Source organism: Meles meles, chromosome 17, assembly GCF_922984935.1.
Source record: "Meles meles chromosome 17, mMelMel3.1 paternal haplotype, whole genome shotgun sequence".
NCBI lineage: Eukaryota > Metazoa > Chordata > Mammalia > Carnivora > Mustelidae > Meles > Meles meles.
In genome coordinates, this window is record NC_060082.1 from 56,019,947 (window position 1) to 56,041,933 (window position 21,987).

Consider the following 21,987-nt stretch of genomic DNA (forward strand, 5'->3'; position numbering starts at 1 on the left):
TAGCCCGTAGCACCAGGATGTGGCCACAAGGGACTCTACTGGGCGACACTTACCTGTACAGTGGAGGAGGGTTTGTGTGAATCCATCTTGCCCGGATGCACAAGGGGCAGCTCAAGGAGCTCTCGTCTCCTGTCCGGTTCCCTTTGGCTGCCTTATCCTGATGTTTTACCCCCTAGCCACCGAGAAGCTGTTTTATATCTTCAGACATTCCTCCTTGCTTCCAGGAGCCTCTCTTCTTGCTATCCCCTTTCCACCAACAGTCACCGCGGGGAAGGGCACTTCCCCTTTGGTCTGTTTTCCCTCCTTTAGATGAGTGCTGAGCCTATGCCATGAGCTCCGTGTCCCTCCAGGATGTGGGATGGAAAATTGTCCTGTGCCATCTTCTCAACATGTCCTGACTCTGCCCCCTTCTGTTTCCCCAACGCCACCCAGGATTAGGTTTCTTCCTCTCTGGCCAGGATTAATACAATCCCGGCTTCCTGGAGCATCGCCGGTCTCCAGACAGACCCCCGGCCGCCAGCTGTCCACCCTGGCTTTCAATGGCTCCCCTGGGCCCAGACGTTCACACAGCACCCCAGGTGCCCCAAGATCCAGCTGCCTGATTCTCCAGCCTCACGTCCCCTTGGGCTCCAACCGGCAGTACTGAAATGCCTGTAATTGCTCAACACATCGTGATGTTTCAGGTTTTTGTCCTTTGCACACATTCTTGTCTGCGACCTGCACCTCTCCATGCTGTGCCCTGAGCTCCCCATACTTCCTCCGCCTGGCAGAGCCCTAGTCACCCTTAAAGCTGCTGATTCCTCTGTGAACCCGTCCCCGACCTCAGACTCCTTCCCATGCCCCGGAACTCCTCCTCGGAATGGATCGTGGGCCCTGAACACACGTCTCTCCTTGTGTCTGTCATTTAGAGTTGGGATGAGTGCTCAAGCCTGTCCTGTTTTCCCCATCCCCTCCACAGCTCCCTGCGGGAGGCCGAGCTAGCACTCAGGCGGTGATACATGGAAGGTCTTGCCTCACCCCTCTCTGAACCATCGCCTCCACCTTGAGCAAGTCCTTTAAATGCTCTGAACTCCACTTTGCTGACCTGCCAAATGGAGACCTGGGAATATCAGAACAACTTGAAATCATTAAAGAACTTTTGGGGCACCCGGGTGGCACAGTGGGTTAAGCCTCTGCCTTAGGCTCAGGACATAATCCCAGGGTCCTGGGATGGAGCCCCACATGGGGCTCTCTCCTCAGCGGGGAGCCTGCTTCCCCCCTCTTTCTCTGCCTGCCTCTCTGCCTATTTGTGATCTCTCTCTGTCAAATAAAATCTTAAAAAAAAAAAAAAAAAAAAAGAACTTTAACCGGCTAAGTGCTGTTCAACAGCCAAATGCTAAGCAGATTGTCTTTATTCCAGACTGGCGTTTACCTACACTTGCCCGTGTGGGAATCAGAGGGTCAAAGGAATGGGATGTGATCTTTTTGTAACCTCGCTGCCTTGAGTCCAGGGAAAAGCTGGTTACGAGTCAACTATTAATTCTGTCTCCCCGCAGCAACGAGTCTTCTCTGAAGCTCTGGGTTAATGATCCCGAGGTTGTTTTCCTCACAGGGCCAAACCGTTTCTAATCTTTGGCGTGTTCTTGTTCTATCCTTTAAGAATAACTTGACTCACTCCAATAATTCTCCATTCTGGGGTTGTGAACCTGGTTTGGCCCGAGGAAACGGTGACTGTGTGGGGGTCCCTGGCTCCTTTCCTTCCTCATCCGTGCCCCCGCCCCATGGCCACCAGCACCCTTCCCTTTACAAAGAGAAGAGACTCCCCTCTTCATCACACGGAAGGGCCAAGCACATATGCTGGGACCTAACGACTACTCTCCCTCACGTGAAGTTTAAGGATTTGTTTTCTGAACTCTGAAGGGGAGACTTGGTAAGGAGAAACCCCTTGCAATTGTTTCTCCGTACCAAAGTGTAATTAGTGGCGGTGGGAGGAATGGATTGTAGGGAGATTCCCGACTGGTCCCTGGAATCCCAGGCTGTTTATGGCTGCAGGGCAGGTCACACAGAGGCTGGGGATAGAAGTCTGGGGGCCAGACACCGCTCCAGGGTGGTCTGGACACTCTTGAGATAAGACCAGCTGACGGCTGTGAACTCACTGAAATTCAAAAGCCAGCTCGCAGTGGCTCACTACCAGGAGTCCCCCAGCTCCCATCCCTCCCTCCCCTTAATCTGGTACATTCGGTGCAGAGTTTGGGAACACAGTGGTGGAAACGCTTTGCCTAAAGGAGTGGGTCACTGTTCTGCAAAGGTTCCACTGTGCCATAGGAACAAGTTCACTTTTCTGAGCCTCAGTGCTCCTATCTGTAAGACAGAGATTACATTTACCGTAGGTAAATTATTACAAGAACCCAGAACCCAGTTTAAAGAGACCAGACCTTCCGGACATAAGACAAACACTTCTGCGCATACATAAGAGTGAAAACGTAAGGGAAGGCCTGGGTATGTCTGGAGCAGTAATTTCATCACAACTGCCCCGGCGTTTCTCGGACCATTCAGACTGCAGAGATCTGATGGCCGAACAGAACATTTCCAACAGCGCTGAAAGCCCGGTCTTCGCCTCGCGATCCTGTCTTGCTTTTTCCACACTGTCCTGAATTTTGTGTGCACTGTTCCCTTGTTTTTGTCCCACGCGTACTTTTAAAAGTTTAATTTTAATTTAATTTAATTTTATTTTTTGTACCACATGTACTTTCGATCTTGTTTTTGAATTATTCTATAGGTGGAATAGGTTACAGCCTCAGAATAGGTTTTTTTTTTTCTTATTTTTTTTATAAACATATAATGTGTTTTTATCCCCAGGGGTACAGGTCTGTGAATCGCCACGTTTACACACGTCACAGCAGTCACCATAGCACATACCCTCCCCAATGTCCATAACCCCCCTCCCCCTCTCCCCACCCCCCTCCTCCCAGCAACCCTCAGTTTGTTTTGTGAGATTAAGAGTCACTTATGGTTTGTCTCTCTCCCAATCCCATCTCGGTTCATGTAGTCTTCTCCTACTCCCCTAACCCGCCATGTTGCATCTCCACGTCCTCGTAGCACAGAATAGGTTGTTATCGTAGGCCAGGGTACGCCGCTGCGCACTGTTGCACGTTTTCTCTCTCTCACATCGCACTCTGTTGTCAGCTGTGTTGATGGTAGTTTGGGCTGCTTGCGGTGTTGGGCTCCTTTTTGCTCTAAGTGTTCTCGCTGCCTTGGCAAGTTCTTTCCTGGGTATATACCCTGGGTATTTACAGGTTCTCAGTCTATTGCCAGCAGAGGCTGCTGCTCCCCTCTTCCCTCCACTGAATAGCCTGTAGACATGGGGAGTCCCCCCGTTCTTTCTTTGTCCCGTCTACGGACCTTCAGGGCTTAGGAACATTTGTAAACCGAACGAAATGGGGGAGGTGAGCTTTCTGGGCCATACTTTGACTTTCAGCTGTGGCCCCAGGAAACAAGCCAGACAGGCCTTGAGGCAGGATGCTTTGGCTCTGAGCATGGCTGTGAGGTGGGGGCGGTCCTCGACTGGACCCTTGGGTCTTAGGTGGCGGCCCCGCTGTGAGGTCACTACTGGGCTGCAGGACCTAGAAATTCAAACAGAACGCAGCAGGCCATTGTCAGATTGGTATATTTTTATTCACTAACGTTTTTTAAAAAAAAAATGAAATATTCCAGTGAGGGGAGCTAGAATGGGGTCTCCGCGGATACGTCCCCAGCTGCGGAGATCTCTGGGTCTTACTCATGGGCTTCGAGTCAATGTCTGCATGAGCTCAGACGTCCCGCTCCCCGCGCTCTCCCAGCCGTGGCGGCTCTCCGCCGCGTCGGCGAGGGCCTCCATGCCGCTCTTTTCCGCTGTCTTCGACGTGTACGCGCCTCTGCCGCGTGGGGAGGCCCGGCTTCAGGCAGTGAGCCTGGCTCTCAGGTTCCTCAGGAACCCGCGGATCCTGCCAAGCGTCTTGGTGCCTGAGGCCCAGCTGCCAGCGGGGAGGCTCCGCCCCGACTTGTGGGAGGTCCCGGCCTCCTCGGCGATGGGGGCGTGGCTGGTGGCGTCGTCGGGGGCGGGGCTGACGGCGTCGTCGGGGGCGCGCCGGCGGCGCGCGGGGCTGCGGAGGCCCTCGTCCTTCTTGTCTTCCGGCGCGGCTGTGTGGCCGCCTAAGGAGCGGCTGGAGGCCTTCGGGGTGATGTTGTTCCCCGGGGCCTTGTGACGGCTCTCGGCGGCCCTGCGGTGGCCGGAACTGCGGGAGGCTCGCTCCTCCCGGCGCTCCTTGCGCTCCCTCCGCTCCCTGCGGAGCGGCCTTCCCGCCGGCTCCCCACTGCCCGCCGAGCTCGACGCGTCCGAGAGGAGCTGGCCTTCCGACCCGTCCGCAGCGGCGTCTCCCGCAGGCTTGCCGGCAGCTCCGGTCCCGGCGAACGGCAGGCGTAGGCGGGCCTCCCCCGCTGCGAGCTCTGCCGCTGTCCCTGCGGCCGCCACTGCCGCGGCCACCGCGGCCTCCCCGGCGGCCCCCGCCTCGGTCCTGGCCCCTGCTGCCGACTCCCTGTAGAGCCCGGTAGCTTTTGTTGTTGGGGCAGCTAGAGTCGACAGGCTGTTGGGTGTGGGGGGGTCCTGAAAGATCTCCTCCCCGCCAGCGAAAGCTGCAGAGGTGGCCCCGGCCACCTCAGAGTCCACGTGGAGGCTCCTGACGCTGACCTGGTCCTGATGCCCTTCTCCTTGGAAATCTGCCCCTGCTGGGTACCACCCGTCCTGTTGTTCACACAGGGGCATGCCCAGCTTGTCCTCCGCTGGAATGGCGTAGGTACTGCTGTGACTGTCCACTGGCGGCCGCAGGAGGTGAACGAGCTTTTCCCAGTAGGGGAAGAGGTCTTCGCGTGCATCCAGAGGGGGGCTCAGCTGCAGGTAGCAGGAGCGGCCGGTGGCGAACTTGAGGCGCAGCTGTTGTTTCTCGCGGTCATGAATGGAGATCCGCACAAACTTCAAGGGAAGGAGCCTGGTGAGCTCCAGGGTCCCCCAAGCCTTGCGGCCTTTTCCCTTGGTGGTCTGGCCCCGGTCGGAGTCCTCTTCACAGCCGGTGTCCGGGCGGGCCAGCAGCATGACATCTGGGCGCGGGAGGCCGGGGCTGGTGGATGCGATGCCCACGGTCACCATTCCGACTCGGTGGTGCACGTCGACGACTTCCCCTTTCTTTGTTATTTCAATAAAGTCACTTTCAAACAGGGGTGTGTTTTTTAAGAGATAGTATTCTCCCCTGCGCAGCTGTCGCTGGAGTTTCCCCATGGCGGTGTCGAACATGCCCACCCCGGAGGCGCTGTGCACCCTGTGATGGGGTGGCCGAGTGGATGGAGACATGGGCCAGGCAGGGGGTGGGCTTGATCTGGGGGCTGGTCCCTGGAGCTTGTCCTCCTCCGCCTGGTTGTGTTGGCAGAGGGTGCAGCCCCGCTCCTGCGGCACTGGGCTGGCTCTGTGGCGGGGTCCCAAACCCACCGCGCCCCTCAGGCCACAGGCCACAGGCCCCGCTTTGGCTCAGAACCTCCCGGAGACAGGGGTCAGGGTGGGGGGCCCTGAGGGTGACCGCGGGGACGCTGGTGGGTGCCTGGACCTCAGACTGAAGCTCTGCAAGGGTATAGAGCTGGACGGCGGCTCCCCCACCTCACCTCTGTCCCTCACTTTTTAATCTTCCTGATAGGCTGCCAACTGCGAACTGGGAACTGCAGTCCTGGTGAGACTAACCTCTGTCTCAGCCCGCACCCTGCGCAGCCCTATTTATCCTCTGCTGCCCTTTGTGACCTGTCACCGGCACATACCCCTTTGTTGTCATCCCGCAGACACCCCCTCAGGGCAGGGCCGTCATCCTCCCCCCAAGTGCCCCCCTGCCCCCACAGAGGACAGGCCCACCCTGCCAGGGACCCAGGCGGGTATCCAAATAAAAAGGGCTTCAAATGGAACAATTTTGTGCGGGGAATTTTTTTTCCCTCCCCCAAATTCGGAAGATTCAGCGCCTGGACACAATCTCTAGGAATGACTATAAGGCGATGGGATACGTTTGAACCGTTTGAGCTCTTGGTTTCATCTTATCCAAGAACCCAGAACTGGCAGTCTTGATGCTTAACCTGTTCCGTCCTAAGATGGCAGTAGACGTGGCTGCTAACAGCCATTAACAGCCCTGAAGGATGACAAGAAAAACGGCCTCCCCTAGGCACCCGGCCCTGTTCTCCACACACGACGATGAGAGTCCATCAGGTTTGGCAGTGTTCCCACTGGCCCGTTTTATGAGGAGAGGGAGGTGACATCATCAGCCCAACTTCACGGAACTAATGGTGGTAGAGGCCACGTTTCCGGGCAGGTCTACCGGCTTCTAAAGCCTCGTTCGGAACCACCATAGTACTTGGCTCCCCACAGCTTGGCCCAGCCACAGGTTTTCAACCAGACTGATTTAAGACCTTTCTGAGGCACTGTGGGAAGTTGCACGACTCCCTGTGTGTATGGATGTTGTGGAGAGAACCTAGGCCACTACTTCAGACAGCGGCTGGGCTGAATTGGGAATTAAATTTTACAGGGGGGGCATCTTGGTTCCTCCCCTCGCTTGTGCTTCCACGAGCAGCCCATCTGTGGAAACCTGGTTATTCTCTCTCAAGAGCGCCCCACCCAGGTTTTCGTCCCTTCTCCTCCAGTGCAATGAAGCGGGGCTTGGGAAGGGGGTGCTGAGAGGTCATCTGGGATTCCAAGAGTTTGCCAAGCAGCCTCCTGGGGCAACAGGTGTGCTTTGGAAGCAGCAACGCCTGTGGGGAGCATGTGCCCTTGTACGTACGTCCTGCCTTCCTGCCCCTCCCACACAGCTAGCCCCAGAGTGAGTGATTTCTGAACTGTTGCTTGAAAGTTCTAGAAAGATTATCTGCTCCCAACTCTCGTATCTCCCGGTTTGATGTTATGCCCGAAATCCGACATTTGGGATTCATTCCTTGAAAATAAAGGCCTTTCTGTTCAAATGCACACACGAGTGCATCAACAGGGGAAAGGACAAATTCGAGGTGGTCTATCCCTACAGTGGGATGTCATTCGGCTGCAAAAAGAAATGAGGAAGTGCTACGTGCTCCAACAGGGATGAATCCTGAAAGTAGGATGCTAAGTACAAGAAGCCGGATGCAAAAAGCCACATGCTGAACGATTTCATTTCGACGAAATGTTCCAGAAGAGGCAAATCCATAGATAGATGTTAGATTTGAGGTTGACTAGGGCTGGAGGGAGGGGAGTGTAGGGAGCGACTGCTTAATGAACAGGAACAGGATTTACTTGGTGGGCATGAAAAGTCTGGAACTAGATAGTGGGGATGGTCTCACCGCACTGTGAATGTACTGAGTTTCACTCTCTCGAGAGTGGGTACGACGGTAAACGTTATGTTGTAGTTTCTCTCTCTCTTACACAGTGCACATATACATTCCTGCTTGGAGCCCTTTAGAAAGGTCAGTGGTGTGACTGAGCTTTCCATGTCCCCAGCTGTAAAATGGGGTAAGAGTTGCTGTGAGCATTCAACGCGGTAATGCACGTGAAGTGTTGAGCGTTATCGTGGAACTCAGTAAATTGTAGCTGTCGTAATCATTCATCCTCAGCGGACCCTTTAAGCGTCGGTGCAGATTCCTTCCTGAGAGCAGTTTTTGAGAAGACAAACTGAGAAGCTTCTGGGGTTAGAGCTAGTATGAGAACACCGAAGGATGCTCTATGGGCCAAACTGGCTTCTTCTGAGTCCCGGCTTCAGGCAGATCCATGAAAACACAGAGAAACTGACCACAACCAGAGTATGGGATGCACGGAGAGGAAAGGCTTCATATGGGTTTGGGTTTCCAGGGTTTGTTCAAAGCCCATGGGGAGAACGTGGGATGAAGATGGAAAATAGCATTTTAGCTCTTGGCAGAAAGTGCAAGTTTTCATTCCAGAATGCCCTGGGGCCAGAATCCTGTAGAACTCTCAATTCTGAAAGAGGTGTCTGGCCAGATGTCAGGGAAAGGCAAGGGGACAAGGATGAGGTCAGGAGAGGGGGTGGACTCTCCACGCCCTGCAGTGTGACGTCACCACCCCAGCAGGAGGCAGCCGCAGGGAAAGACACTGGCAAACCTGCTGTCTGATTCTGGCGGAGGCCCCCATCCCGTTAATTCTCGCAGATCCTCCCAACCTTCCCTCTCCGGGGACTGTGGTACAAGAGGAACTAAACAACTTGATGGTAAGTACATATTCATCTTTTTTTATTCAAGTTTCGAAACACAAACTCGGCGACAGAAAAGTAAGCCGCCTTTAGTGCCCTTGATAAAAGGAGCTTTCCTTTCCCCTAAGCATAGCTGTAGGCGGGGCCAGGCCAGCTAGACGGAGACGGCCAATCAGCGGGGCATGCATATATTTACTGAGGTGAGTTGCAATCCCATTGGCCACCTGTGTGTGGGCCGGGCTCCCCCACCTCTCTAAAGGCTGGTCTGTGAGGCTGCGGGAGGGGCGTGGGTAGAGGGAGCCCTTAGAGTAGGCATTAGGGGAGCCTTTGGGAGCCCTTAGGGGAGTGGTAGGAGTGGTAGTGTCGGGCTTGTGGAGAGTGACAGCGCCCTTTTCCTCGTCGGGAGCATCAGGAACGACATTGCTGGGAGCCTCGCCGCCCTGAGCAGCCTGGTCAGGAGCCGGCAGCGCCGCCTGGTCGGGAGCGGCCTCGCACTGGGGAGCGAGCGGCCTGTGGTACAGTGAGGGTGAGGCAGGGAGCCTCCAGGAGGGACCCCAGGGCAAGAGGGCGGCGGCCCCCAGCAAGGCCCGGGCACCTACCGGTCAGTTTGGTTTCTGTGGCATGGCGCGAAATAAAGCTTTGCTTGCTTTTCGCTTTGTGTCAGTCTCGTTCCTTTGATCCCGGGCCCTAACAATAACCGGTGTTACTTTTCGGATCAATGTTTTTGGCCATAGCCACCACCCACTTCCTTCCTCTCCAATTCATTGTCCATGGCAGCTGAAAAAAAACGGTCTTGAGTTTTCGTAACAGCTGATTGGTGGCACCTACACGTACAACCGGAGGGTAAATGCGAGAAATGCTCCCCCACCCCTTAGAGAAACCAGATTATCTCCTGCAAGCGGGGGCGAACAGGCGCTAGCACCCACTGGATCTTTAGAGATTGGCAAGTGTCCCTGGTGTGCAAGCAAAGCAGCCCCATCGGGACACTGGTGTCGCAGGGGTTAACTTGAACCGCGCAGGAGTTCAGAGGAGCAAGCTTCCCATTCCTGTGCACAGGAGTCTGAACCTGGAATGAAGCTACTCTCTGTCTCCAGAAAGACGTTCGTGGCAGACCAGCCCGCTTTTATTTCTCGCCTCTTAGGGATACCTTTGTGTGCAGGCATAGAGCAAGGGCGCCTTGGCTGAACTGGTTGTTACTTGCCGGTCAAGTTTAGAGGATTCTTGGATTTCAGCATCAGAAAGGAGCCCTTGTGTCTGGGTCCGGTCGGTCGGTTGGAGGGGGCCCGGTTGCCCTAAGCCTGACTTGGTCCGTCCACAAGACCCCCTGTCCATCACTGAAGGCTGGGTCCCCGGCCAGGGCTGGGAGGGGCCTCTCTGATTTTGCCCCTCGGCCAAGAGGCCGCAATGACACCGGAAAGTTGAGGGAGTGGACGTGAAACAGAAACAGATGGCTTTAGTTCCAGGAACTCAGAAATGGAAGGAAAGGTTGTAGATATGCTTTGAGACCCACTATGGCCTAGGTTTTGGCTGTGCCGGCCGGAACTCTGCCGCTGACCTTGGGAAAGCCCCTCTCCTCTCTAGGCCTCAGCTTCCTCGTATGTCAAGTACATCTGGGATTAGTCAAGATCCTTCTGGGTCTGACAGGCTGTGGGGTTCTAGGTGTCCCAGGACTCTCTCTGTTTCCCGGGGGTCAATGAGCCTGAAGGCATGTGGCGAGCGATAGGGAGAAGGGGACCAAGAGATGTCCAGTGCGGGTTCTTGTGAGTTCAAGTAACTGAAAGGGGGAGGACAGGAAAGGGGTAAGAAAATCAAGAAGACGGAAGCACGTAAGAGGGGAGCTGAGGAGAGGGAAAGGAGGAGACCCGGCGGTGGCGCGGTGACCCCAGGCCCCTCAGGTCCAGCCGGCCCGGCTGACTTTGTTACAGTGGGGGGTGAGGGAGTGGCAAATCTTGTTTTCCCAAGAAGGCCACACTACCATGGCCGCCCCCGCGTCCTTTTGCAATGTGGTCTTGTCGTTGCCCTGTGAAGAAGGAAAAGTTCAATTTCTCTCCCTTAAAACCTGGGTTGCCCTTCGGACTCACTTGTAGCCGGTGGAATGAGGGAGCAGTTCCGTGGGGGGCCTTCTGAGGCTCAGGGAGCAGCAGCTTCCACTTGGCTATCTTGAGATATTTGCTCTGAGGGAAGCCAATCTGACCACCCGTGACCACCACCAGGAAGGCCACGTGTAGGCATTCCTGCGGAGAATCCCAGCTTAGAGCCATCTCCCGCAAGGCACCAGACACGTGAGTGAGGATTTCTTTGAGTCTCCAGCCCGGACTTCTGATTCACCTCACTCCATACCATGAGGAGCAGAGGAAACCGCTCCCCGTGGAGCCCTGCCCAAAATCTTGATGTAGAAGAATCTACGAGATACCATTTTATAGGTCACAAAGTTTGGGGGGAGTTTGTTATAAAGCAAAAGGATGGTAGGAGAGGCTTATAAAAATAGGAGCTTCCTTAACACGAGAAACCCTTAAACATGGATGAACAAGACTTTTAAGAGCTCAGCGATGTGTGAGATTTCAAAACCAATTGGGAAGCCAACATCTAACTTTGCCTATCCAGGGCATTACGACAAAGTTACCATTTCCTATAGGTCACCATATTATGTGTTTAAGAAGTATATTTTCATGGGAAAGGGAGAAAAGGCACCCATCCCAGCGGGTTGGTTAGAAGGAAAGAGATGAGCAACAGCCCATGTTGGCCAGGATGTGGAAACAGCAGAGCTCCCACGCACTCCTGGTGGGAGCGCGGAATGGCACGGTCCCCGTGGAATTAGCATGTAGGACTGAACGTTTGTGTATATTCAGTTCCATTTCGAAGTATATGTCTGACAGAAACGTATGCATATTTTTACCCAAAGATCTGCGTATCAATGTTCATAGCAGCGCTATTCTTAGGGGCCCCAAACTGGAAGTAACTGCAACACCCACCAATGGCTTCATGAATCAATAAATTGTAGTATGTGTCTGTAATGAAATATAGCTGGGAGAAGGAATAATTGCCACAAAAGTCATGGACCACTCTCATGACTATGATGTTGAGGGAAAGAAACCAGAGTCAAAGAATACATACAATGTGATTCCATTTACCTAAAGTGCAAAAAGAAGCAAAATGAGTCTCCGAGGTCAGAGGTTAGGACAATGGTTACCCCGGGGTGGTAGAGAACACGAGGGGGGCTTCTCGTATGTATGTTATCTCTCAAACGCAAATGTTAAAAACAGGAGGAAGGACATGCTCTCGAAGCAAAGGATTTGCTTCAAACTTTCTAAAAAGTTTTACGAAAAACTTTTAAATTAATCCATTAATTGAATTCATTTTAATTCAATTAATTCAATTTAATTATGAACAACTTTAAATTTAATCAATTTCTAAACTTAAATTAAATTTAATGAAAAGGAGACTTTGAATTTCTCCTTCTTTAATCTCACGTAAATTGCGAATGGCAAGGTGCTGGGTTTATGGCGATGTCCGTGGGAGAAAGAAACAGGGGCGACGTGGTCAGCAGCAACTGAAACTGGGGGAAAGAGGCCAGCCCTCGAAGGAAGGTGCTTCTCCGAGGCTCCTTGCTGCCAACTGTATTGCTTGCACGCAAGCGCATTTCTAGAAAGATCTTTCCCAGACTTCTGCAGGTCCCGGCACATGTAGCAAACGGCAACATGGGAAAGGCATACTGGGGTGTCACATGGGGCTCCCGGCCGCCACAGCCAACTGGCTGGGTCGTCCGGGTGCCCCCAAGATGAGTGGTACCATTTCCTCCGCACACTTGTGGGAAAACGCCCACTTACAGAGGGTGGGAAACATGAACCTCCATAACGCATTGTAAGTTCTCCTGCTCTTCTGCTCCAGGAAAATCCAGCTCTATGTGCCCTTCCTTTCTGGATTACAGGTCCCATTTGCAGCAATGAAGATCATGGGGTCCAGGGCTTTATGGAGCATTCCCGGTCTCTCCTTCATGCCGTGGTCTCATTTCCTCTTCCAGCCTCATTTCCCAACACACCCTCACCCCCTTCCCACTGCCCTCCCCCACCCTATCCCCTAAACACATGATATCTTGGGCGCGCTGTTCTTGCCTGTCATCTAGAAACATCGCCCAAGACCCCCAAGCTCCCAGGTCGTCCTCGTTCTCCATCATCTCTCTGCTCAGACCTTCCCTTCTCTGACGCCTCCTCCTATACACTGCCCAAGGCCGCCACCACGCCCTGATGTGCGCTCCTGGTATGTGTGTGTATACATGAATGATCTTGCCCAGAGGAGGTGCTCAACAGTTGTTTCTCGAATGACTTCCAGGCTGCAGAGAGACCGCGACACTAATCCCACCCTACCCCTATTCTGGATGGTCACTCATTGTCCCCTTGAGTTGGAACCCCCAAGTTCCTAGGGTCCCCGTCTTAAGGCTACTCCACACTCTGCCATTCCCCTGCCTTGGGAGCCATGCAGCCTGCAGGGGAGATATTACCCACTCCCCGCCCCCCACCTCCACCCCAGCTCACAACTCTGGGATTAGCATTAGGCCAATTGTGGTGTGACAAAGGGAAGGGGTGACTGTCCCTTAGCGTCAGTCCCGGCTCCCATCATTCAAGCAATAGCCCGTAGCACCAGGATGTGGCCACAAGGGACTCTACTGGGCGACACTTACCTGTACAGTGGAGGAGGGTTTGTGTGAATCCATCTTGCCCGGATGCACAAGGGGCAGCTCAAGGAGCTCTCGTCTCCTGTCCGGTTCCCTTTGGCTGCCTTATCCTGATGTTTTACCCCCTAGCCACCGAGAAGCTGTTTTATATCTTCAGACATTCCTCCTTGCTTCCAGGAGCCTCTCTTCTTGCTATCCCCTTTCCACCAACAGTCACCGCGGGGAAGGGCACTTCCCCTTTGGTCTGTTTTCCCTCCTTTAGATGAGTGCTGAGCCTATGCCATGAGCTCCGTGTCCCTCCAGGATGTGGGATGGAAAATTGTCCTGTGCCATCTTCTCAACATGTCCTGACTCTGCCCCCTTCTGTTTCCCCAACGCCACCCAGGATTAGGTTTCTTCCTCTCTGGCCAGGATTAATACAATCCCGGCTTCCTGGAGCATCGCCGGTCTCCAGACAGACCCCCGGCCGCCAGCTGTCCACCCTGGCTTTCAATGGCTCCCCTGGGCCCAGACGTTCACACAGCACCCCAGGTGCCCCAAGATCCAGCTGCCTGATTCTCCAGCCTCACGTCCCCTTGGGCTCCAACCGGCAGTACTGAAATGCCTGTAATTGCTCAACACATCGTGATGTTTCAGGTTTTTGTCCTTTGCACACATTCTTGTCTGCGACCTGCACCTCTCCATGCTGTGCCCTGAGCTCCCCATACTTCCTCCGCCTGGCAGAGCCCTAGTCACCCTTAAAGCTGCTGATTCCTCTGTGAACCCGTCCCCGACCTCAGACTCCTTCCCATGCCCCGGAACTCCTCCTCGGAATGGATCGTGGGCCCTGAACACACGTCTCTCCTTGTGTCTGTCATTTAGAGTTGGGATGAGTGCTCAAGCCTGTCCTGTTTTCCCCATCCCCTCCACAGCTCCCTGCGGGAGGCCGAGCTAGCACTCAGGCGGTGATACATGGAAGGTCTTGCCTCACCCCTCTCTGAACCATCGCCTCCACCTTGAGCAAGTCCTTTAAATGCTCTGAACTCCACTTTGCTGACCTGCCAAATGGAGACCTGGGAATATCAGAACAACTTGAAATCATTAAAGAACTTTTGGGGCACCCGGGTGGCACAGTGGGTTAAGCCTCTGCCTTAGGCTCAGGACATAATCCCAGGGTCCTGGGATGGAGCCCCACATGGGGCTCTCTCCTCAGCGGGGAGCCTGCTTCCCCCCTCTTTCTCTGCCTGCCTCTCTGCCTATTTGTGATCTCTCTCTGTCAAATAAAATCTTAAAAAAAAAAAAAAAAAAAAAGAACTTTAACCGGCTAAGTGCTGTTCAACAGCCAAATGCTAAGCAGATTGTCTTTATTCCAGACTGGCGTTTACCTACACTTGCCCGTGTGGGAATCAGAGGGTCAAAGGAATGGGATGTGATCTTTTTGTAACCTCGCTGCCTTGAGTCCAGGGAAAAGCTGGTTACGAGTCAACTATTAATTCTGTCTCCCCGCAGCAACGAGTCTTCTCTGAAGCTCTGGGTTAATGATCCCGAGGTTGTTTTCCTCACAGGGCCAAACCGTTTCTAATCTTTGGCGTGTTCTTGTTCTATCCTTTAAGAATAACTTGACTCACTCCAATAATTCTCCATTCTGGGGTTGTGAACCTGGTTTGGCCCGAGGAAACGGTGACTGTGTGGGGGTCCCTGGCTCCTTTCCTTCCTCATCCGTGCCCCCGCCCCATGGCCACCAGCACCCTTCCCTTTACAAAGAGAAGAGACTCCCCTCTTCATCACACGGAAGGGCCAAGCACATATGCTGGGACCTAACGACTACTCTCCCTCACGTGAAGTTTAAGGATTTGTTTTCTGAACTCTGAAGGGGAGACTTGGTAAGGAGAAACCCCTTGCAATTGTTTCTCCGTACCAAAGTGTAATTAGTGGCGGTGGGAGGAATGGATTGTAGGGAGATTCCCGACTGGTCCCTGGAATCCCAGGCTGTTTATGGCTGCAGGGCAGGTCACACAGAGGCTGGGGATAGAAGTCTGGGGGCCAGACACCGCTCCAGGGTGGTCTGGACACTCTTGAGATAAGACCAGCTGACGGCTGTGAACTCACTGAAATTCAAAAGCCAGCTCGCAGTGGCTCACTACCAGGAGTCCCCCAGCTCCCATCCCTCCCTCCCCTTAATCTGGTACATTCGGTGCAGAGTTTGGGAACACAGTGGTGGAAACGCTTTGCCTAAAGGAGTGGGTCACTGTTCTGCAAAGGTTCCACTGTGCCATAGGAACAAGTTCACTTTTCTGAGCCTCAGTGCTCCTATCTGTAAGACAGAGATTACATTTACCGTAGGTAAATTATTACAAGAACCCAGAACCCAGTTTAAAGAGACCAGACCTTCCGGACATAAGACAAACACTTCTGCGCATACATAAGAGTGAAAACGTAAGGGAAGGCCTGGGTATGTCTGGAGCAGTAATTTCATCACAACTGCCCCGGCGTTTCTCGGACCATTCAGACTGCAGAGATCTGATGGCCGAACAGAACATTTCCAACAGCGCTGAAAGCCCGGTCTTCGCCTCGCGATCCTGTCTTGCTTTTTCCACACTGTCCTGAATTTTGTGTGCACTGTTCCCTTGTTTTTGTCCCACGCGTACTTTTAAAAGTTTAATTTTAATTTAATTTAATTTTATTTTTTGTACCACATGTACTTTCGATCTTGTTTTTGAATTATTCTATAGGTGGAATAGGTTACAGCCTCAGAATAGGTTTTTTTTTTTCTTATTTTTTTTATAAACATATAATGTGTTTTTATCCCCAGGGGTACAGGTCTGTGAATCGCCACGTTTACACACGTCACAGCAGTCACCATAGCACATACCCTCCCCAATGTCCATAACCCCCCTCCCCCTCTCCCCACCCCCCTCCTCCCAGCAACCCTCAGTTTGTTTTGTGAGATTAAGAGTCACTTATGGTTTGTCTCTCTCCCAATCCCATCTCGGTTCATGTAGTCTTCTCCTACTCCCCTAACCCGCCATGTTGCATCTCCACGTCCTCGTAGCACAGAATAGGTTGTTATCGTAGGCCAGGGTACGCCGCTGCGCACTGTTGCACGTTTTCTCTCTCTCACATCGCACTCTGTTGTCAGCTGTGTTGATGGTAGTTTGGGCTGCTTGCGGTGTTGGGCTCCTTTTTGCTCTAAGTGTTCTCGCTGCCTTGGCAAGTTCTTTCCTGGGTATATACCCTGGGTATTTACAGGTTCTCAGTCTATTGCCAGCAGAGGCTGCTGCTCCCCTCTTCCCTCCACTGAATAGCCTGTAGACATGGGGAGTCCCCCCGTTCTTTCTTTGTCCCGTCTACGGACCTTCAGGGCTTAGGAACATTTGTAAACCGAACGAAATGGGGGAGGTGAGCTTTCTGGGCCATACTTTGACTTTCAGCTGTGGCCCCAGGAAACAAGCCAGACAGGCCTTGAGGCAGGATGCTTTGGCTCTGAGCATGGCTGTGAGGTGGGGGCGGTCCTCGACTGGACCCTTGGGTCTTAGGTGGCGGCCCCGCTGTGAGGTCACTACTGGGCTGCAGGACCTAGAAATTCAAACAGAACGCAGCAGGCCATTGTCAGATTGGTATATTTTTATTCACTAACGTTTTTTAAAAAAAAAATGAAATATTCCAGTGAGGGGAGCTAGAATGGGGTCTCCGGGGATACGTCCCCAGCTGCGGAGATCTCTGGGTCTTACTCATGGGCTTCGAGTCAATGTCTGCATGAGCTCAGACGTCCCGCTCCCCGCGCTCTCCCAGCCGTGGCGGCTCTCCGCCGCGTCGGCGAGGGCCTCCATGCCGCTCTTTTCCGCTGTCTTCGACGTGTACGCGCCTCTGCCGCGTGGGGAGGCCCGGCTTCAGGCAGTGAGCCTGGCTCTCAGGTTCCTCAGGAACCCGCGGATCCTGCCAAGCGTCTTGGTGCCTGAGGCCCAGCTGCCAGCGGGGAGGCTCCGCCCCGACTTGTGGGAGGTCCCGGCCTCCTCGGCGATGGGGGCGTGGCTGGTGGCGTCGTCGGGGGCGGGGCTGACGGCGTCGTCGGGGGCGCGCCTGCGGCGCGCGGGGCTGCGGAGGCCCTCGTCCTTCTTGTCTTCCGGCGCGGCTGTGTGGCCGCCTAAGGAGCGGCTGGAGGCCTTCGGGGTGATGTTGTTCCCCGGGGCCTTGTGACGGCTCTCGGCGGCCCTGCGGTGGCCGGAACTGCGGGAGGCTCGCTCCTCCCGGCGCTCCTTGCGCTCCCTCCGCTCCCTGCGGAGCGGCCTTCCCGCCGGCTCCCCACTGCCCGCCGAGCTCGACGCGTCCGAGAGGAGCTGGCCTTCCGACCCGTCCGCAGCGGCGTCTCCCGCAGGCTTGCCGGCAGCTCCGGTCCCGGCGAACGGCAGGCGTAGGCGGGCCTCCCCCGCTGCGAGCTCTGCCGCTGTCCCTGCGGCCGCCACTGCCGCGGCCACCGCGGCCTCCCCGGCGGCCCCCGCCTCGGTCCTGGCCCCTGCTGCCGACTCCCTGTAGAGCCCGGTAGCTTTTGTTGTTGGGGCAGCTAGAGTCGACAGGCTGTTGGGTGTGGGGGGGTCCTGAAAGATCTCCTCCCCGCCAGCGAAAGCTGCAGAGGTGGCCCCGGCCACCTCAGAGTCCACGTGGAGGCTCCTGACGCTGACCTGGTCCTGATGCCCTTCTCCTTGGAAATCTGCCCCTGCTGGGTACCACCCGTCCTGTTGTTCACACAGGGGCATGCCCAGCTTGTCCTCCGCTGGAATGGCGTAGGTACTGCTGTGACTGTCCACTGGCGGCCGCAGGAGGTGAACGAGCTTTTCCCAGTAGGGGAAGAGGTCTTCGCGTGCATCCAGAGGGGGGCTCAGCTGCAGGTAGCAGGAGCGGCCGGTGGCGAACTTGAGGCGCAGCTGTTGTTTCTCGCGGTCATGAATGGAGATCCGCACAAACTTCAAGGGAAGGAGCCTGGTGAGCTCCAGGGTCCCCCAAGCCTTGCGGCCTTTTCCCTTGGTGGTCTGGCCCCGGTCGGAGTCCTCTTCACAGCCGGTGTCCGGGCGGGCCAGCAGCATGACATCTGGGCTCGGGAGGCCGGGGCTGGTGGATGCGATGCCCACGGTCACCATTCCGACTCGGTGGTGCACGTCGACGACTTCCCCTTTCTTTGTTATTTCAATAAAGTCACTTTCAAACAGGGGTGTGTTTTTTAAGAGATAGTATTCTCCCCTGCGCAGCTGTCGCTGGAGTTTCCCCATGGCGGTGTCGAACATGCCCACCCCGGAGGCGCTGTGCACCCTGTGATGGGGTGGCCGAGTGGATGGAGACATGGGCCAGGCAGGGGGTGGGCTTGATCTGGGGGCTGGTCCCTGGAGCTTGTCCTCCTCCGCCTGGTTGTGTTGGCAGAGGGTGCAGCCCCGCTCCTGCGGCACTGGGCTGGCTCTGTGGCGGGGTCCCAAACCCACCGCGCCCCTCAGGCCACAGGCCACAGGCCCCGCTTTGGCTCAGAACCTCCCGGAGACAGGGGTCAGGGTGGGGGGCCCTGAGGGTGACCGCGGGGACGCTGGTGGGTGCCTGGACCTCAGACTGAAGCTCTGCAAGGGTATAGAGCTGGACGGCGGCTCCCCCACCTCACCTCTGTCCCTCACTTTTTAATCTTCCTGATAGGCTGCCAACTGCGAACTGGGAACTGCAGTCCTGGTGAGACTAACCTCTGTCTCAGCCCGCACCCTGCGCAGCCCTATTTATCCTCTGCTGCCCTTTGTGACCTGTCACCGGCACATACCCCTTTGTTGTCATCCCGCAGACACCCCCTCAGGGCAGGGCCGTCATCCTCCCCCCAAGTGCCCCCCTGCCCCCACAGAGGACAGGCCCACCCTGCCAGGGACCCAGGCGGGTATCCAAATAAAAAGGGCTTCAAATGGAACAATTTTGTGCGGGGAATTTTTTTTCCCTCCCCCAAATTCGGAAGATTCAGCGCCTGGACACAATCTCTAGGAATGACTATAAGGCGATGGGATACGTTTGAACCGTTTGAGCTCTTGGTTTCATCTTATCCAAGAACCCAGAACTGGCAGTCTTGATGCTTAACCTGTTCCGTCCTAAGATGGCAGTAGACGTGGCTGCTAACAGCCATTAACAGCCCTGAAGGATGACAAGAAAAACGGCCTCCCCTAGGCACCCGGCCCTGTTCTCCACACACGACGATGAGAGTCCATCAGGTTTGGCAGTGTTCCCACTGGCCCGTTTTATGAGGAGAGGGAGGTGACATCATCAGCCCAACTTCACGGAACTAATGGTGGTAGAGGCCACGTTTCCGGGCAGGTCTACCGGCTTCTAAAGCCTCGTTCGGAACCACCATAGTACTTGGCTCCCCACAGCTTGGCCCAGCCACAGGTTTTCAACCAGACTGATTTAAGACCTTTCTGAGGCACTGTGGGAAGTTGCACGACTCCCTGTGTGTATGGATGTTGTGGAGAGAACCTAGGCCACTACTTCAGACAGCGGCTGGGCTGAATTGGGAATTAAATTTTACAGGGGGGGCATCTTGGTTCCTCCCCTCGCTTGTGCTTCCACGAGCAGCCCATCTGTGGAAACCTGGTTATTCTCTCTCAAGAGCGCCCCACCCAGGTTTTCGTCCCTTCTCCTCCAGTGCAATGAAGCGGGGCTTGGGAAGGGGGTGCTGAGAGGTCATCTGGGATTCCAAGAGTTTGCCAAGCAGCCTCCTGGGGCAACAGGTGTGCTTTGGAAGCAGCAACGCCTGTGGGGAGCATGTGCCCTTGTACGTACGTCCTGCCTTCCTGCCCCTCCCACACAGCTAGCCCCAGAGTGAGTGATTTCTGAACTGTTGCTTGAAAGTTCTAGAAAGATTATCTGCTCCCAACTCTCGTATCTCCCGGTTTGATGTTATGCCCGAAATCCGACATTTGGGATTCATTCCTTGAAAATAAAGGCCTTTCTGTTCAAATGCACACACGAGTGCATCAACAGGGGAAAGGACAAATTCGAGGTGGTCTATCCCTACAGTGGGATGTCATTCGGCTGCAAAAAGAAATGAGGAAGTGCTACGTGCTCCAACAGGGATGAATCCTGAAAGTAGGATGCTAAGTACAAGAAGCCGGATGCAAAAAGCCACATGCTGAACGATTTCATTTCGACGAAATGTTCCAGAAGAGGCAAATCCATAGATAGATGTTAGATTTGAGGTTGACTAGGGCTGGAGGGAGGGGAGTGTAGGGAGCGACTGCTTAATGAACAGGAACAGGATTTACTTGGTGGGCATGAAAAGTCTGGAACTAGATAGTGGGGATGGTCTCACCGCACTGTGAATGTACTGAGTTTCACTCTCTCGAGAGTGGGTACGACGGTAAACGTTATGTTGTAGTTTCTCTCTCTCTTACACAGTGCACATATACATTCCTGCTTGGAGCCCTTTAGAAAGGTCAGTGGTGTGACTGAGCTTTCCATGTCCCCAGCTGTAAAATGGGGTAAGAGTTGCTGTGAGCATTCAACGCGGTAATGCACGTGAAGTGTTGAGCGTTATCGTGGAACTCAGTAAATTGTAGCTGTCGTAATCATTCATCCTCAGCGGACCCTTTAAGCGTCGGTGCAGATTCCTTCCTGAGAGCAGTTTTTGAGAAGACAAACTGAGAAGCTTCTGGGGTTAGAGCTAGTATGAGAACACCGAAGGATGCTCTATGGGCCAAACTGGCTTCTTCTGAGTCCCGGCTTCAGGCAGATCCATGAAAACACAGAGAAACTGACCACAACCAGAGTATGGGATGCACGGAGAGGAAAGGCTTCATATGGGTTTGGGTTTCCAGGGTTTGTTCAAAGCCCATGGGGAGAACGTGGGATGAAGATGGAAAATAGCATTTTAGCTCTTGGCAGAAAGTGCAAGTTTTCATTCCAGAATGCCCTGGGGCCAGAATCCTGTAGAACTCTCAATTCTGAAAGAGGTGTCTGGCCAGATGTCAGGGAAAGGCAAGGGGACAAGGATGAGGTCAGGAGAGGGGGTGGACTCTCCACGCCCTGCAGTGTGACGTCACCACCCCAGCAGGAGGCAGCCGCAGGGAAAGACACTGGCAAACCTGCTGTCTGATTCTGGCGGAGGCCCCCATCCCGTTAATTCTCGCAGATCCTCCCAACCTTCCCTCTCCGGGGACTGTGGTACAAGAGGAACTAAACAACTTGATGGTAAGTACATATTCATCTTTTTTTATTCAAGTTTCGAAACACAAACTCGGCGACAGAAAAGTAAGCCGCCTTTAGTGCCCTTGATAAAAGGAGCTTTCCTTTCCCCTAAGCATAGCTGTAGGCGGGGCCAGGCCAGCTAGACGGAGACGGCCAATCAGCGGGGCATGCATATATTTACTGAGGTGAGTTGCAATCCCATTGGCCACCTGTGTGTGGGCCGGGCTCCCCCACCTCTCTAAAGGCTGGTCTGTGAGGCTGCGGGAGGGGCGTGGGTAGAGGGAGCCCTTAGAGTAGGCATTAGGGGAGCCTTTGGGAGCCCTTAGGGGAGTGGTAGGAGTGGTAGTGTCGGGCTTGTGGAGAGTGACAGCGCCCTTTTCCTCGTCGGGAGCATCAGGAACGACATTGCTGGGAGCCTCGCCGCCCTGAGCAGCCTGGTCAGGAGCCGGCAGCGCCGCCTGGTCGGGAGCGGCCTCGCACTGGGGAGCGAGCGGCCTGTGGTACAGTGAGGGTGAGGCAGGGAGCCTCCAGGAGGGACCCCAGGGCAAGAGGGCGGCGGCCCCCAGCAAGGCCCGGGCACCTACCGGTCAGTTTGGTTTCTGTGGCATGGCGCGAAATAAAGCTTTGCTTGCTTTTCGCTTTGTGTCAGTCTCGTTCCTTTGATCCCGGGCCCTAACAATAACCGGTGTTACTTTTCGGATCAATGTTTTTGGCCATAGCCACCACCCACTTCCTTCCTCTCCAATTCATTGTCCATGGCAGCTGAAAAAAAACGGTCTTGAGTTTTCGTAACAGCTGATTGGTGGCACCTACACGTACAACCGGAGGGTAAATGCGAGAAATGCTCCCCCACCCCTTAGAGAAACCAGATTATCTCCTGCAAGCGGGGGCGAACAGGCGCTAGCACCCACTGGATCTTTAGAGATT

At 54.6% G+C, this 21,987-nt stretch overlaps 2 protein-coding genes across 3 annotated transcripts; both read right to left on the bottom strand.

The window, feature by feature from the left end:
- Window positions 1-3,552: 3,552 nt before the first annotated feature.
- On the bottom strand, window positions 3,553-5,530 carry LOC123928022 (protein FAM71A-like). Its single transcript, XM_045983050.1, has 2 exons — window positions 3,758-5,530; window positions 3,553-3,602 (listed from the first exon to the last, which is right to left on the bottom strand). The coding sequence occupies exon 1, from the start codon at window positions 5,360-5,362 to the stop codon at window positions 3,917-3,919; it is 1,446 nt and encodes a 481-aa protein (XP_045839006.1). The 5' UTR covers window positions 5,363-5,530; the 3' UTR covers window positions 3,553-3,602; window positions 3,758-3,916.
- Window positions 5,531-16,394: 10,864 nt separating this feature from the next.
- On the bottom strand, window positions 16,395-18,365 carry LOC123927999 (protein FAM71A-like). Of its 2 annotated transcripts, XR_006815581.1 has the most exons (2): window positions 16,593-18,365; window positions 16,395-16,437 (listed from the first exon to the last, which is right to left on the bottom strand). XR_006815581.1 is itself a non-coding variant. In XM_045983000.1 (1 exon), exon 1 carries the CDS (start codon window positions 18,195-18,197, stop codon window positions 16,752-16,754), a length of 1,446 nt encoding a protein of 481 aa, XP_045838956.1. In that variant the 5' UTR covers window positions 18,198-18,365; the 3' UTR covers window positions 16,509-16,751. The 2 variants fall into 2 exon arrangements, 1 of the variants encoding a protein (XP_045838956.1); XM_045983000.1 differs by lacking the exon at window positions 16,395-16,437 and having other exon boundaries at window positions 16,509-18,365.
- Window positions 18,366-21,987: the final 3,622 nt, after the last annotated feature.

Excerpts from the sequence above, each read along its gene's own strand:
- LOC123927999 (XM_045983000.1), bottom strand. The coding sequence starts at position 18,197 with ATGTCTCCATCCACTCGGCCACCCCATCACAGGGTGCACAGCGCCTCC.
- LOC123928022 (XM_045983050.1), bottom strand. The coding sequence starts at position 5,362 with ATGTCTCCATCCACTCGGCCACCCCATCACAGGGTGCACAGCGCCTCC.